This window comes from Herpailurus yagouaroundi, unplaced genomic scaffold (genome assembly GCF_014898765.1).
Source record: "Herpailurus yagouaroundi ecotype Mexico unplaced genomic scaffold, PumYag 28, whole genome shotgun sequence".
Taxonomy (NCBI): domain Eukaryota; kingdom Metazoa; phylum Chordata; class Mammalia; order Carnivora; family Felidae; genus Herpailurus; species Herpailurus yagouaroundi.
In genome coordinates this window covers 36,096,224-36,111,103 of record NW_024412376.1, presented here as the reverse complement: position 1 = coordinate 36,111,103, position 14,880 = coordinate 36,096,224, and the positions used below count along the sequence as shown (strand labels likewise).

At 42.2% G+C, this 14,880-nt stretch overlaps 1 protein-coding gene across 3 annotated transcripts in view; it reads left to right on the top strand.

Moving 5' to 3' along the window:
- The window catches only part of TMEM131L (transmembrane 131 like), a 162,028-nt gene that overhangs the window by 127,547 nt on the left and 19,601 nt on the right, over positions 1-14,880 (top strand). For all 3 annotated transcript variants that reach the window (XM_040472047.1, XM_040472039.1, XM_040472032.1), the window contains exons 24-26: positions 2,162-2,310; positions 10,974-11,098; positions 14,302-14,468. In XM_040472047.1, the coding sequence (XP_040327981.1) occupies positions 2,162-2,310; positions 10,974-11,098; positions 14,302-14,468 (441 nt within the window). The remainder of the gene's footprint in view (positions 1-2,161; positions 2,311-10,973; positions 11,099-14,301; positions 14,469-14,880) is intronic.

The following is a 14,880-nucleotide window of genomic DNA, read 5'->3' as shown; positions in this document are numbered from 1 at the left end:
GGCTCTGTGCTTGACAGCTCAGAGCCTGGAGCCTGTTTCAGATTCTGTGTCTCCCTCTCTCTGACCCTCCCCCATTCATGCTCTGTCTCTCTCTGTCTCAAAAATAAATAAAACGTTAAAAAAAAAAATTAAAAAAAAGAAGTATTGCTTTTACTGTTTGTCCTGATTCCCAGCCCCACAGAAGGTGTTACTAAGTGCTTTAGCACTTTTGGGGATAGTTCAGTGTTGAATATTAACTTTGGATCCTTCCTGAGAAAGTTTGACGACTAATACTTTTAGTGCTGTTCTTGGCCGGAAGAACACGTAAGGAAATCCATTTTCTCACGAATTAAGACTCTAGGAAAGTTAGCGGCACATTTTTTGGGAGAATGTATGTGTTCTGTTTTATATGTATGGTTTCCAGAATCCGAAGGGATGTCCTTATTTATGATTTCTTTTTCTGTTTTGGATCCTGCCTCCTTTGTTCTTGGCTCTTTCCTTTGCCACTTCATCATGGTGGATATTTTCCTCTGTAGTTGTCTGAACACCCAATTTGTGTCTTAGAGCAATTAATGCTTCCCAGCGTTTTTATAGTTATGTGATACTTACCATTTTCCATTAACAAAATAAAAGCATGCTTCCCTTGTAAGTGTTATTTGTAAGATGTATATATCTTGCTTTGAGTGAGTTCAGCTTCAGAATTTCAGAATCAGGAGGGATTGAACTGCTCATTTCATTTTCTGGGCACGGACTTTCCTGCACCAGGTCCCAAAGCAGGGCCGGACTGGAGCCCCTGCTGAGGTGAGGTCAGGCTTGCATCACTAAGCCTGCAGCCTGCTTCCTTGTGAAATAGCTGCCGGGCCATCTAAACTTTCTCAGATTGCAAAGGTATGGCAAGGGAAGTCTCAGTTCAAGAAAAAAAGAGAAGGTATTGAAATGCTTTGTTTCATATTAGAACACTGAGGCCAGTTTTTGTGGGGTTGACGTTGCTTTGACTTTATTTTGAAGTAAGGGATGGAAGAAGAAATACACTTAGGCATGAAATCACTTGAAAGAAAAGTAGGAAAATCATGTTTTCACATGAGGTTTCTACCAGCACCAGCTTTTTTGCCCTGTGATTCATCTGCTCGTTTGCAGGGTACAGGCCCTGGTTGCTGGGGGCAGGTGCGCCCCGACTGGGAGGAGGACCTGCCCTGAAACAGGTCATGTAGTTTTGGTGGGGGATTCTTTCCATTTATAGGTCTTCTGATTTCATCTTTGTAGCAGTCGGGGCAGATGGAGAAAGTGGTATTTTCATTTTATAACTAAGGAAACTGAAGAAACTCAGGCAACTTTAAGAGATTTACTTTGAAAACTAATTAGGGACTGGGTCATGACTGGAAGCCAAGGCCTTTACCCCTCTTTCCCCTCACCAGCTTCAAAAAAATTGGGGTAAAATAGGCATAACATAAGATTTACCATTTTAATTATAAAGCTCCTTGGCATTAAGTACATTCACATTGTTGTGCAACCATCACCACCATCCGTTTCCAGAACCTTTTCACTGTCATGAAAAGAAACTCTATACCCATTAAGCAGTGAGTACCTCTACCCTCTCCCGCCAGCCCATCTCTATGAATTTGACGACTTTAGGTCCCTCAGACAAGGAGAATCGTATAGTATTTCTCTTTGGGGGACTGGCTTATTTCATTTAGCCTCAGGTCTTCAGAGTTCATCCACGTTGTGGCATGTGTCAGAATTTCCTTCCTTTGCTTTTCCATCTCCATCATTTTTGAGTATACACCTCAATAGTGTTAAGTATAATATTGCCCACGGTGTTGGGCAATGATTCATTCCTCTTAAGGCTGAATGCTATTCCACTGTAGGTATACCACATTTTGTTTGTCCATCTGTCCAGGGACACTTGGGTTGTTTCTGCCTATTGGCTGTTAGGTATAATGCTGCTATAAATAATGGTGTACCGCCTCAGGCTTTTCCCTCAATCTCTTTTAAAGACTTTTTGTAGAACTCCTAACGTAAGCACGGTTTTACTGGTCAGCACATTTCTAGAGCATCGTGAATGTCGGGAACAATCTTTAAGTCTAAATCTCATTAAATTAGATTGGTGTGGGAAAGAGATTTAACTATGGGAATGTGAATGGAAATAATTAGCTAGAGATTAAATCATTTTTATGTATTCAAGGGAATAACCAGCAAGTGCCTGTCAAGAATGAAGTAGACAGCTGTGAAACTTTGAAAAAGGTTGACACAAAGTCGTCCTCAGAAAAGAAGATCCACAAAGCATCTAAAGAAGACATATGTTTTGAGAAACAGGACATACCTTCAGTCGAGGTCTGTATTCCTTTTTCTCTTGCCTATTAGGACAAAACCCATTTTTAGGGCTTAGAGAGCAAATATCTGTCTAGTGACTGTCCACATATATTTCATACTTTTCAGTGAGGGGGCTAGTTATGCATTTGAATCTGTACTTGTAAGTGGTGAGTTTGAGGTGTTTGGAAAGTTTTATTTATCTTCTAATTCCATAGGAGACGCTAAGATAATTTCTAGTAACATCAGATAGCTTTTATCTTTTATTCTCTGGGGAAGCTGTTCTTAAGCAGATGGTTTAACTCCTGGTAAAGACGGTGGAGTAGAACCAGTCCCTTTTCTCCAGTTGTTACCCAACATCCATTTTAGGGTCTGCTCTTGCTGAGTTGGAAGCATAGGCCAAAATCCACAGGAAAGGGATGCCTATCTAGCTCAAGCAAGTGGGCGCTTGTGCAACAGGTTCCCAGAAAAGAGAACATAGTTGCACACTGTCCTGGCAAACCCTCTCCCTTCTCTCTAGTGTAGCCTACCAAAGAGCATCTAGAGAGCAGAACCCAGCCCCATATCTCATAGGCAAAAGCAAACAGGTGAAGGAGAAAGGTAGAAAAGGTATTTAGGAGAATTTACCTACTTTATTTCAGAACAGAGCTATCTGTGTATTGGTAAAAGCCCAGTGGGAAAAACATAGCATTCTAACTATGCAGATATACACTGTATACCGCCCCCCCAACACACACACAGTAAAAGCGAATGAAAGGAGTAGAACACAGAAGACAGGTAAAGATCCTAATGTAGAAGAAAACATATCCAGAGACCTGAAGAAAACTCTTCATACTTCTCACTATAGAAAATGAACTCCATAAAATGAGAGCTTTTATAAAGGCAAATCAATACACCAGGATGAGGTTAAAAGAGATATTATAAAGCTAAGAAATGAAGACCCAAATGATGTTACACAGACAGTTGCCAAAACTTGAATTATTTGACCCCGAGAAAGGCTTTAAGATAATCAGAACGAGTGTGAGGGAAAAAATTGAAGAGCTGGAAGCAGTTAGAGAAAAGATGGTGATAGATATGGGGCAAAGAAAGACAAAACCAGTCCAACAGAAGAATAACGAGTGTTTAAGTAAATGGCCCAGGAAATAAATCTGAAACATATTTATTCAGAGATGAAATCGAAGAAAATTTTCCTGATACAAGGGAAGAATGGAATTCATAGAATAAAAGGGCACACAGGGTACACCAGGAAAAACTGACACATAGCAATGGACACAGGCACAGCCTGGCTATCGTTATTGAACTTAAAGCCTAAAGAACAGTGCAAGGAGGTGAAGAAGATGGAGAAACACCAGCTCAGGCTTGCCTCACTTGGTAGGAAAATCTCATGCCAGGGCACAGGGAGCCATATCTTGGAGAGAATGAGAATGTGAGCAAGAATACTCTAGCCAAGTTGACACTTAAGTGCAAAGACAGCAGCATCCTTAAACACAGGTGAGTTCATCATGAGTCTTTCTTAAAAAATGAAGTTAATGAAATTTAACTAACTAAGCTAGAAGTGAAAATAAGGACCCAGGACTACTGAAGCTGTGTTAAAGGTCTGTTGTGGGATTTCTGTCCATTTTCCACCCGCAATTAAAACTAAACAGAGGGGCGCCTGGGTGGCGCAGTCGGTTGAGCGTCCGACTTCAGCCAGGTCACGATCTCGCGGTCCGTGAGTTCGAGCCCCGCGTCGGGCTCTGGGCTGATGGCTCAGAGCCTGGAGCCTGTTTCCGATTCTGTGTCTCCCTCTCTCTCTGCCCCTCCCCCGTTCATGCTCTGTCTCTCTCTGTCCCAAAAATAAATAAACGTTGAAAAAAAAAAATAAAAAAATAAAAAACAACAACAAAAAAACTAAACAGTTAGCAATTATAATTGCAGAACAGATTGCATATTTTAAAACGAAAAGGTAACAATCTGCAAAAATGAGAGATGGTATTGAATGGTAGGTGATAGTGAGTTTTAATGTTATTTTTCTTGGTAGAGAGTCCATACTGTATAAAACTGAACATAGCACTTAATAGGGTGAAAACTTAATGAAAATGTCCTTCACTATCTTTCTTAACGTTAAACAATTAATAAAGAAGAAATGATTATTTGAACATTGGCAGTTCCCTGGGTTCTACTTCAGTTACTTTTGTTAAATTCAAATAAAACTGAGCTTTAAATTTTTATTTAAAAATAATACATCGTTCTAATATTATGAATCATTCCTGTCACTTGTCTTGCCATCCTAATGTGTATGTAGGTTCATAGAGAGATAGTAAAAAATAAGGTTTGCCAAATAATCAGTGGCAGACTCTGGTTATTTCTGGGTGGTGGGATTTGGGGTGATTCTTTTTTCCTTCTCTATATTCTTCTATTTTTGCTTAAACTTCATAACCAACATGGGTTTTTCATTTAAATAACATGAATATGATACAAAATAAAGATATCCTAGACATTCCAAACTGGGAGTTTGCAGCATTTAAAGAAGGACAAGATATTTCTAAGTAGTCAAGTGCCCCAATCAGTCCATGGTGGAAGGGATTTCAGATAGAAACGTGGACAGGCAAAGAAGGGAAGGTGGGCAGCGGCACCCCTGAACCCCACAGCATAACTGGGAGCTGTAGGAGATCATCTTTGAGAAGAAGCTCAATCAGGAGTGGGAAATAATGGGAGGGAAGAGTGGGAGACCTTGCAGATGGGAAAGGCCTTTGCATACCAATTGAAAATTTAGATTTTATCCCCTAGACCTCAGCCAGAAGCACAAATAGTGAACTGGGTGAGCACAGCAATCAAAGTGATGATGCCTATAGAGAATTGGACAGTAGTGGGTTGCTTGCTAATAAATTTCAGAGTCAGATTTTTAAAAGCACATCTGTCCAAACAAAGTTCTTTTGGCTGAAGGGTTTGGCCAGAGGATTTGGCTGAAGGGTGGCCAGTTTGGGGGGGACCCTGCTGCAAATGATGGAGTGCTATGGAAGGTTTCTGAACTGGCATGTGGATGGGTGGTGGAAAATAGCCTATAGGCTGTGAGTTTCTTGAAGGTCATAATTGAGTATTTTTCAGTTCAGTTTCACAAAGACGGGCAGAATGGCTGTTACAAAGATTATAAAGTGTAGTTGTTTAGTAAATGCTTGAATGAATGTGTGGATAATGCATTTTTGGAGGGTCAGTCTGAATGTTTTGGAGTCTGGGTTATAGAGAGCAGAGATGGGCACCAGCTGTCTTCTCATAAGGAGGCTGTTACTCTGCTGGGAGGTGTGATGTAAGGCTGTGTTTGGGCAGGAGCAAGGGTGAAGGGTAGGAAGAGAAGGTAAGAGTTTAGAAGAAAAACTAATAGGACTTCCCTGCACCTAATTGCACAAAGGAGAGGAGCTGTCTTCTCTTATACAATCACTTGCAGAAGTAACTCCAGGGTTTTAAGTCTGGCTAACTAGAAGATGGGGAATTCTGACTTATGAGTTCATTTTTATGTTTATCAAAGCAATGTTGCAAATTAAGAGCATGGACTTTGCAGCCAGACTTGTTGGGTTTGAATCCAGGTGGTCACTTACTTGCTCTATAACATTGGGCAAGTTACTTAACATCGCAGTTTCCGTATCTGACAAATGAGGATGATAATAGCCTGCCTACCTCCTAGCATTGTGAGGCATAGATGAGTTCATGTGGTAATTGCTTAGAGTAGCGCACTTACTAAGCACTGACAAGGGGTAAGTAGAAAGGAAATGACCGTGTTCGTTAGTGACAGCCAGAGATATGGATCCAGGGCTTGAATGGGAACTGTGCCTGTGGAGGTTAGAACTGAAAGAGGACACTGAGTTCTCCGAGATGTGTATGTACAGAGGGAAGAGCAGGGGCCTGAGTGTGAACCTCGGGTGGTGGTGTAGCTGTGGACGGCTTGAGGGTGCAGGTATAGCAGATGTCCTGGAAGCGAGGCCAGAAGACTAAGACGGGCTGTGCTTTCAGGAGCAGAAATAAAGTCATTGAATTTGAGATAGGAGGGAATGGGTGAAGGTAAGGGTTGAACTTTAACATCCTCCTGATAAGGGCTTTGGAGACTTCCATGTTGCCCTGTAGTGAGATCGAAACCAACACTGAGATATGATCACTCAGTGGCTGCACAGCCTGCGAGCTGGGACTCACGCCAGGTCCCTCCATCTGAGGACCACAAGGAGGAGGTGGCCCCGAGGAACTGTGCTTCAGTGGTGGTGCTGCTGGCATCCATCTGTCACAGGTGGGTGCCATTCCCCCACTTCAGACTCAGCCTCTGGCCCCCATGACAGACCCAGGCCTCTGTGCTTGGGCCTCTTCTTTTTTCTCGTTATCCCTGGAGCTCAGACTTCGCTCGTGCACAGTCCCAGGGGTCATGTAAGCTCCTCCTTCCTTTTCTGGCCTGGGAGCCTGTATAAGAGAGACATCTGCACCTAAAGATGATGGCAATCCCCTCAACAGGAAGGATGCCACCAGCTGGAGGATCTGAGGGACCATAGTCCCTCATTTGTTTTGCTGTCTCCATGACTCACTCCCTGTTTTGCAGAGCATCTCTTTAAAACCTTGCAAGTGTGTGCTTTCCATTTCATTGTTCGTTTGGAGAAGTCGTTCTCAATAAACACATTCCCAAGGGCAGCACTCAATGTTTGTTTTTCTTATACATTCTTAGGGCCTAACTTTGCAGCTTAGAAAATTGTATAAATCTGTCTATAGTACATGGGGAACATTCCTGTAGATTTATTGGCAAAGAAGGTTGAAGCCCAGATTTAAGAGCTACAAACTAAATTTTAACCGTAGCCCTGCTGTTTATTTTTTCAAGCAGATTTTTTTTCCCCTTAGAAAAGGAATTTATGATTGTTACAAAAGCATAAGGAAGGGGCAGCGGGGAGAAAAGTCTATCCAAAATGAACCGCTTTGTACATTTTTCTATATCCTATTTCTTTTTTATACAACTTTTTAAAAACCTCAGCATCATCATTATGTAGATGTAGGTTTGCTAATCATGCTAATAATTCTGAATTTTCTCACGTTCAAAACAAAGGGAACTTTCAGTGGTTACATAACATTCCATCATTTAACTATGCCCCTAATCCTAAACCATTCCCCTGTGACTGGACATTAATTTACAGCTTGTTATTTTCATAAATAGCGCTATGATGAGCTACATTGTTCTTAAGTCTTCCCTGTATACCTGCTGTGTCCTTGTTAGAGATTTCTAGAAGTAGGATTAGAGAGTATCCTCATGTGTGCCCCAGATTGCGTTCCAGAAAGGTGGATTCACGTTCACATGGATGGTGTAGGAAAGCTGGCTTCCTCTGCCCCCAGCAGCCCCATGTGTCATGCAAAATCTTGATCATCGAGATAGGGATGTTTTCTTTCACTTTGCATCTCTCACCAGGGAAAAATCAGCACTGTCCTATTCCGAAAAACAAGTAAAAACTCATCCATCCAAAATCCTACCGCTGAAATCTTTTTCATTTTTTAAAATAAATTAGAAGTGAATGTCTCGCCCAGTTCCACTTGTGCTGCTCAGAGGCAGACTGTGTTAACGGCACTCTGCCCCCCCAGCCCTCTCCTGGTGTTTGCAGGCAGAAACATGCAGTGTAAATACACTCGTGGTTTTTAAAACCAAAATGGAAAGATGAGATCCAAGCTGGTCTATAATTTGCCTTTCCTAAAAACATACTTCATTATTAAGTATTTTGGGTGAAGTCTTCATGGTTTTTAGCCTTTTATATTTCTTTTGCAAATTTCTATTTCATGTCCTTTGCCTGTTTTTCTGTTGCATGTGTTTTTCTTATTTTCTTTAAGAACATACAGCACGGTATTGACTCTGCCTATCAAATAGTGTATCCGATTTTTTTCTTAATCGGCCCTTTCCCTCTTTTATTTGCTTTTACTTATATACAGCAGCTTGAAGAATGTATTGTGAAATCTGTGGTTTTTCTTTGATTTTCTTCATTTGCTTTTATTAAAGTTTAGGAAATCTTTTTATTTCCCCACCCTGTAATCAATGAAATTGTCCCTTCTTACCAGGGCTATCAGAGAACTTCACTGGTTCAAATAATTCAGTAATGTGATAATAGCCAGGTCTTCTATAGAATTCTTACTACGTAACACAACAGCCTTTTGAGGAAGATTCAGGAAACTGAGGCAGAGAGAAGCTAAGTAACTTGCTCAAGATCACAGTTGCAGGCATGGCGTAAGATTCACATTGGGCTGTCTGGCCTCACAGTTGTGGTCTTACTTGCAACTCTGCATGGACTCGTTCCCTGGTTGGTCCTGCCTCCCGCTATGTGTGACACCCTCTACCGGAAAGCAAAGAGCCAGATTGTGCCTTTAGTCTGCCTCTCATTTCTCCACAAGTCTGTTGCTCTGGGTCTCTGGTTTTCTCTCCCGGCCCCCTCCCCCCCGCCATCTGCTACTGCCAGTGCTGGCCTGTTCTCCAAGCCTGACTGGAGCCCTTCCTCTTCACTTCCCATTGTTCCTCCCTCCCTCTCCCCCGCCCCCCAGCCCCCACCACACACACACAAACACACACACACACACACACACACACACACACACACACACACACGTCCATTCATTAGTTTTTCATTCCTCAGTATGTCCTCAGTCTTTTCCCTCTCTTGTTCACACCCTGTTTCTGTTCCTGTCTGTGTTTGCTCATGCACTCTGCTTCTCTGTCATTCCACTCACCGGAGTCCAGCGTGCCCCGCACTCTCGTTAATCACTCTTGCCTATATTCAGAGACCGTAACGATGCCTCTGACCACCCAGTCTCATGTCTCTGTAGTCTCTCTTGTTTGCACAGGATGACAAATCTAACCAGATTGAGTGCAGAAAGGCAGCCAAGTGTCAGAGTGACTACTGACCAGCTCACTCTTTCTCTGACCCCACTTAGAGACAGATCCTTTCTTTGTATGTGACTCTGGAGGGACAGAAAGGCTCAAGTACTTGCTGTGTTGAAAAGTCTTTCTTGGCCCTTAAGTGGAGAGGGGAGAGGAGAGGAAAACTTTCCTCCCCAAAGTTAGAAATATACAGGGAATAGTACGTGAATAAATATGGCATATATTTACTGTTTAACTTTGGATAATGTCTGATCATATGTTATTAATGTGTTTAGCATCTAACTTAAGCAGTTAGCATAAAATCCTAGAAGATAGGGCTTTGTGTGGTTAACGTGTCTTGTTTTTCAGATACCTTCAGAATCAGAAAAAAGTTAATACATACTTATTGGGAGAGAAACTAAAGGAGTATTAAGAAGAACCCCCAAATCCCATAATCCTACCACATGTACAGTTGCAGTTTCATCTTATTTCTAGTATTTATTGTAGTAAGCCTCTTGCTGTAATAGGTACATGAGGCTTTTGATACCCCAGATATGTAACATGTAGGCATTTGAAACCTTCTGCTTTTCCTCTTCCAAGTCATGTGTATTAGTCAGGTGTATGCTAGAATGTCATGGATTCCTACTCTGATTTCTGGACCAAACTTCTCAAAAAAGAAGGTACAATGAGGCAGTCTTTATTCTGTATGAAAGGTGAATCCTAAGGGTCAGTAGGAAGAGGACTCTCTGAGCTGGGGGATTTGCCTCTGTGATGTCCAGGAACAATGTATTTTTCAAGCCCTAGTGAGCTCTGTACCTTCTCCCACCTGCTGACAGTGCCTCTGCTGTAAAGAGGCAGAGTTTGGGGCACATGGGTGGCTCAGTCAGTTGAGCATCCAACTTCGGCTCAGGTCATGATCTCATGGTTTGTGAATTCAAGCCCTGCTTTGGGCTCTGTGCCGACAACTGGGAGCCTGGAGCCTGCTTTGGATTCTGTGTCTCCCTCTCTCTCTCTGCCCCTCCTCTGCTTGTGCTCGCTCTCTCTCTCTCTCTCAAATAAACATTAAAAAAAAAAAAACCTTTAAAGAGGCAGAGTGGTAGAAGGAAGAGAAATAGAGTATTAGAGGACTTCTAAGGCAGGAGCTACTTCAAAATGTTAAGGGGCAGGGGAATCCCCCTTCTCTTGGCTTAACGGACTATGCCTAACATTTAAAAGAGGAAAAGGCCCAAATTAAAAAATATATATATATATATGTATACACACACACACACACACACACGTATGTGTATATGTGTATATACACATACGTACATAATGTGTAGATATATAAAAATATGAATTTCATGCTAAATTAAGTTTTTCAGAACCACATTTAAAACATCAAGCATATTCTTGCCTTATTTACAAAAGCTTAAACTAGTTTGGCACACTCAGTGGAGATTTGGCTGTCCTCCTAAAGTTTTTCTGTAAACAAATAAAAACATAAATACACAAATTACTCCTAAGTTGAGTTTTTACGTGACTTTTCTTCAGTAGTAATTCATGTGAATTGCACATACCAAATTAACAGGTGAATGCTGGAGAATTTATTGCTGCCGATTAACAGCAAGCTGACCCTAAATTGCTAACAGATGTTTTTCCTTTTTAGCCTGTTTGGAATTTTATAGGCAATGATTGTTTTTTCTTTTTGCAGAGATTGAGGAAGGTAGAGAAGGAAGGGAAATGAAAACAAACTAGAGATTGAGAAATGTATGTCTCTGTTTTCACCCATGTTGGAACATTCTGAATTCATATGAAGTTGGTCTTCAGTTTAAACCTTTACTTAAGGTTTCTTTTTTCTCTTTAGCAAGAAGATCCTTATAGGAGGAAGAAGCTTCAGGAGAAGAAAGAAGGCAATTTACAAAACTTGAGTTGGAATAAAAATCGAACGTGTAGAAAAAACAAGAAAAGAGGTACTGCTCAGGTCTTGAGGTGTGTAATTTTTACGATCTCTTTAAAATTTTCATCTGTTTTTTAATCTATAATTTTATTCTTAGCTGTTATCTTTTAATCTTACTTTTGTTGTATTGGATACAGAGAATAGATATCAATGTTTGTATTTTGAGATAAATGTTATTAAAATTAATACATATCCTGGTTATGTTTTCATTTCTTTTCCTAAAATAATACCTTAAAGTGAACGTAGTTTTCATGTTTTTACTTTATAAAATGCTCAAAGCTCTGGGAGGTTTTAAAGAAAAAGTGTGGCATCCTCTGTGCCCGGCCCTTCATTCTGCCTGTGCAATGCAGTTGCAGGAGTGTTTGTGGGCCAGGTGACAGAGAAGACAGCTGGGAGCTCTCAGGCCTCCTACCCCCGCATTGCTCTCACCCGCGAGGGGTCCTGCATTCCCCTTAACAGGAGAACAGTCATGACTCAGGGAACCTGAGGCTCAGTCCTGCAGAAGCTGGGTTCTCTTACAGCGTCAGTAAGTGAGGTGCCCAGACACTTTGTGTTTGGCCTACAGCCCCAGAATTGGTAAGGGGCAGGGTCTGAACTGGAACCCAAGCAGGGTGATATTCTTCTTTGGAAACCTTGCTTCTGTAGCTCACCTAATATCCCTGAGCTTTCATTTTCTTATCAGTAAAATGAAGGCGCTGGATAGTGTTTGTGGGAATCCCACATTCTGGCTTTTCAGAAATATCTTTCTAAATCTGATATTATGTGAGTTTCTCAGCTTGAGGTTGGTTGGTTTGTTTTTTCAAGGGGTCACTAGTATGTATGTACATTCTGACTTCAAATCTACCTGGTGGTATAGTTTCTGAATTTTGATTTCTTGGTTTAGACATCTAAACACCCAACATATGCACAAGCCCAGAGCCTCTAGTAGAGACACTTTCTCCTGCCTTTTCCTCCCTAAGTCCATGGATGGAGCCTTTCAGGTGTCCCTTGCACTGACAATACCCCCTTCCCAGGACCCCAGTTTTATTTAGGAATAGTTCCAGCTCCCTGACTCTTGTATAACTGTCTTTGAGAGGAATTAAAACCTACCCCCCTGGGCTTTAAAACCTTTTTCCTCCTGAGTACATCCTCACCACTCTGGCTTTTTCTTCTTCTGAGTTCAGGCATCTGGGAATTTCTTTCTTATGAGCTCAGCTAGGTATTTAAATGTGTTTCTGCCAGATTGTTCTCTAGTGGCTCCAAATCTTCCTGGGGAAGGGGCTCCACCATGCTGCAGTTCTGTTTGCTGTTGGAAGGGGACTCTGGCAGCACAGCCCACACTGAGGCAAGGACCCTGGCATGGGAGGGTGGGGGGCACATATGGTGCTGCTTGCAGTGTCTGTTGCTGGGTCGCTTAGGTGGTTGTTGTCTGGAGCCTGTGATTCAGCATTGCAGCACCCCCCCCCCCCCCGCCCCCCGAGCCTTCTCGTTTACACTCTGCTGGGGAAAGGTCAGGCAGCTCCAGCGTCCCTGACTCACTCAGAGCAAACAGCAAAGTGCAAATAGGAAAAAAGCATAGACTCACTGCTAGTTCGTTGTTAATACTAAATACTAATTGTTGATTAGCAGTTACCATTTTATTTAGGCTAAATTATTTAAAAGCTGCAGTGTGGTATCTTGTGGAAAGGAAAGCTATATCTTTTGTTTTTTTTTAATGTTTTATTTACTTATCTTGAGGCGGGGTAGGGGCAGGGAGAGAGAGAGAGAAAATAATCCCAAGCAAGCTCTGTGCTGTCGGTCAGAGCCCGACAAGGGGCTCCATCTTATGCACCATGAGATCATGACCTGAGCCAAATCAAAAGTTGGATTCTTAACCAACTGAGCCACCCTGGCGCCCCCCACCTTTTATTCTTTTTACATGTATTTTCATAAAAAGTTGATTGACTTAGGTCACTCTAAAGTATTATATTTTCCTGATGTGAAAATATAGGAAGATACAAAATTCGAGTGGAATTTCACCAATTAAGCATTATGATATATTTCTACAAGGATATTTCTGACATGCTAAAGAAACAAAACTTTAAATTTTTTTTTTAACGTTTACTTATTTTTGAGACAGAGAGAGGCAGAGCATGAACAGGGGAGGGGCAGAGAGAGAGGGAGACACAGAATCTGAAACGGGCTCCAAGCTCTGAGCTGTCAGCACAGAGCCCGACACGGGGCTCGACCTCACGGACCATGAGATCATGACCTGAGCCGAAGTCGGACACTTAACCGACTGAGCCACCCAGGCGCCCCAAGAAACAAAATTTTTAAATAGAACTTTCCAGTAGCTTGTAACTAATCAGAATGTTTTGAGAATATGATACTTAAGAAGTAGCTGGGGGGCCCTCACCTATTTTGATTACTCTCAAAATAAATGGGTAAACTTACAAAAAGAGAAGTGGGTGCTTGTTGGATTGTCTGTTTCCTTGGCTCTTGCTGCTTCTGTTATAGTCTTTACTTTGAGCGGTCAGAAACCAATGAAATCATGTGCTGTAGCTCACATATTTTGTCTTCTTAACTGCCATCCTACAAACCTGATGTGAGGTACTGCAGTTAGACGATGTGAATAGCCATCTGTGGACTTCTGTGGTGTCCTCTACCCATTTCTATTTTGCCGTTTACAAAACCATTACAGTTCTTTCCCCCAGTTCACGGTCTAGTAGAGAGATGTTATCATTGGACTGTGAGTTCCCTGGGGAAAGAACTTTATGCTTTGTAAGCACAACTTTCCTAACAATACATGGCACATGGTAGTCACTCAATAAATGTTTGCTAAATGAATGGATGAGAAGAGATATAAATGAACGCTCAGTACCTTCCCCCAGACACCAGGCAGCAGGTTCATCTATTAAGAATCATACCTGTCACTAAAGCCAAGAGTCCTGGGTTCTGGACCTGGACCTGCCACTTATGAGGTGACGGAGGGACTCCATCACTTATTTAACTTTGTGGAGTTTTATTCCTCTCATTGTGAAGTATAGAGGAGATTAAATGAGCTCCAGATTGATTGTAGTTCTAAAACAGCAAAAATCTTTTGTCTTTTTGATACCACTCCCTTACTCAGTGTCTTCTCCCCCAAAACACGAAGAGCAGAGGTCTTGGGTTGTCCCAGGTTCATTTTCACCTCTGGTAAGTCTCATGGAAAGCAAGGATGGTTGGATGATAACATGTGGATGTGATTTTTTTGTTTGTTTGTTTGTGGTTCTTCTAGGCCTTCTGAACAGAGTGAATTAAAACTTGTGTGCAATGCATTTGAAAGGCCTGAGCTGAGCAGTGACATCAATGTCCGAAACTGGTGTATACAGGAAAACCCGGGGGAAATTTGTAAGACAGATGCTGGCATTGGGAGCAGTTTACCTGCTGCACAGGAAGAGGCAGGTGTGTGACTTTGTTGAGCTATGAGCAGTGCTTCTGCTGGGATTTTTGGTTCCTCCAGGAAGTAGCCACTGTAAAGAAATGGCACCTTGATGAGGTTATCGCTTCAGAGGCAACTTAGGTTATTGACGCCTGAATGGAAAGTTGTCAGGATGACACTGTAAACCTGAGATTCTTTTGAACCCGGGCAGGCCTCGAGTGTTGTCCCCTCCTCCCTAAAATCTGGCCGTTCTCAACTGTCCTCCTGCGCAGTGCTGAAGGAATGGTGGTTGCTCCCTCTGGGGACAGCGGAGTGAGAACTGTGTTCTTCTCACACACCCAAGCCGTGCAGTTCCTACAGAGCCAGGCTGCCGTCCCTCCCAAGAACTTCCCGGCAGCGCCTCTGGGAGTGAGAGGTAGAGGGCACCCACAGCTA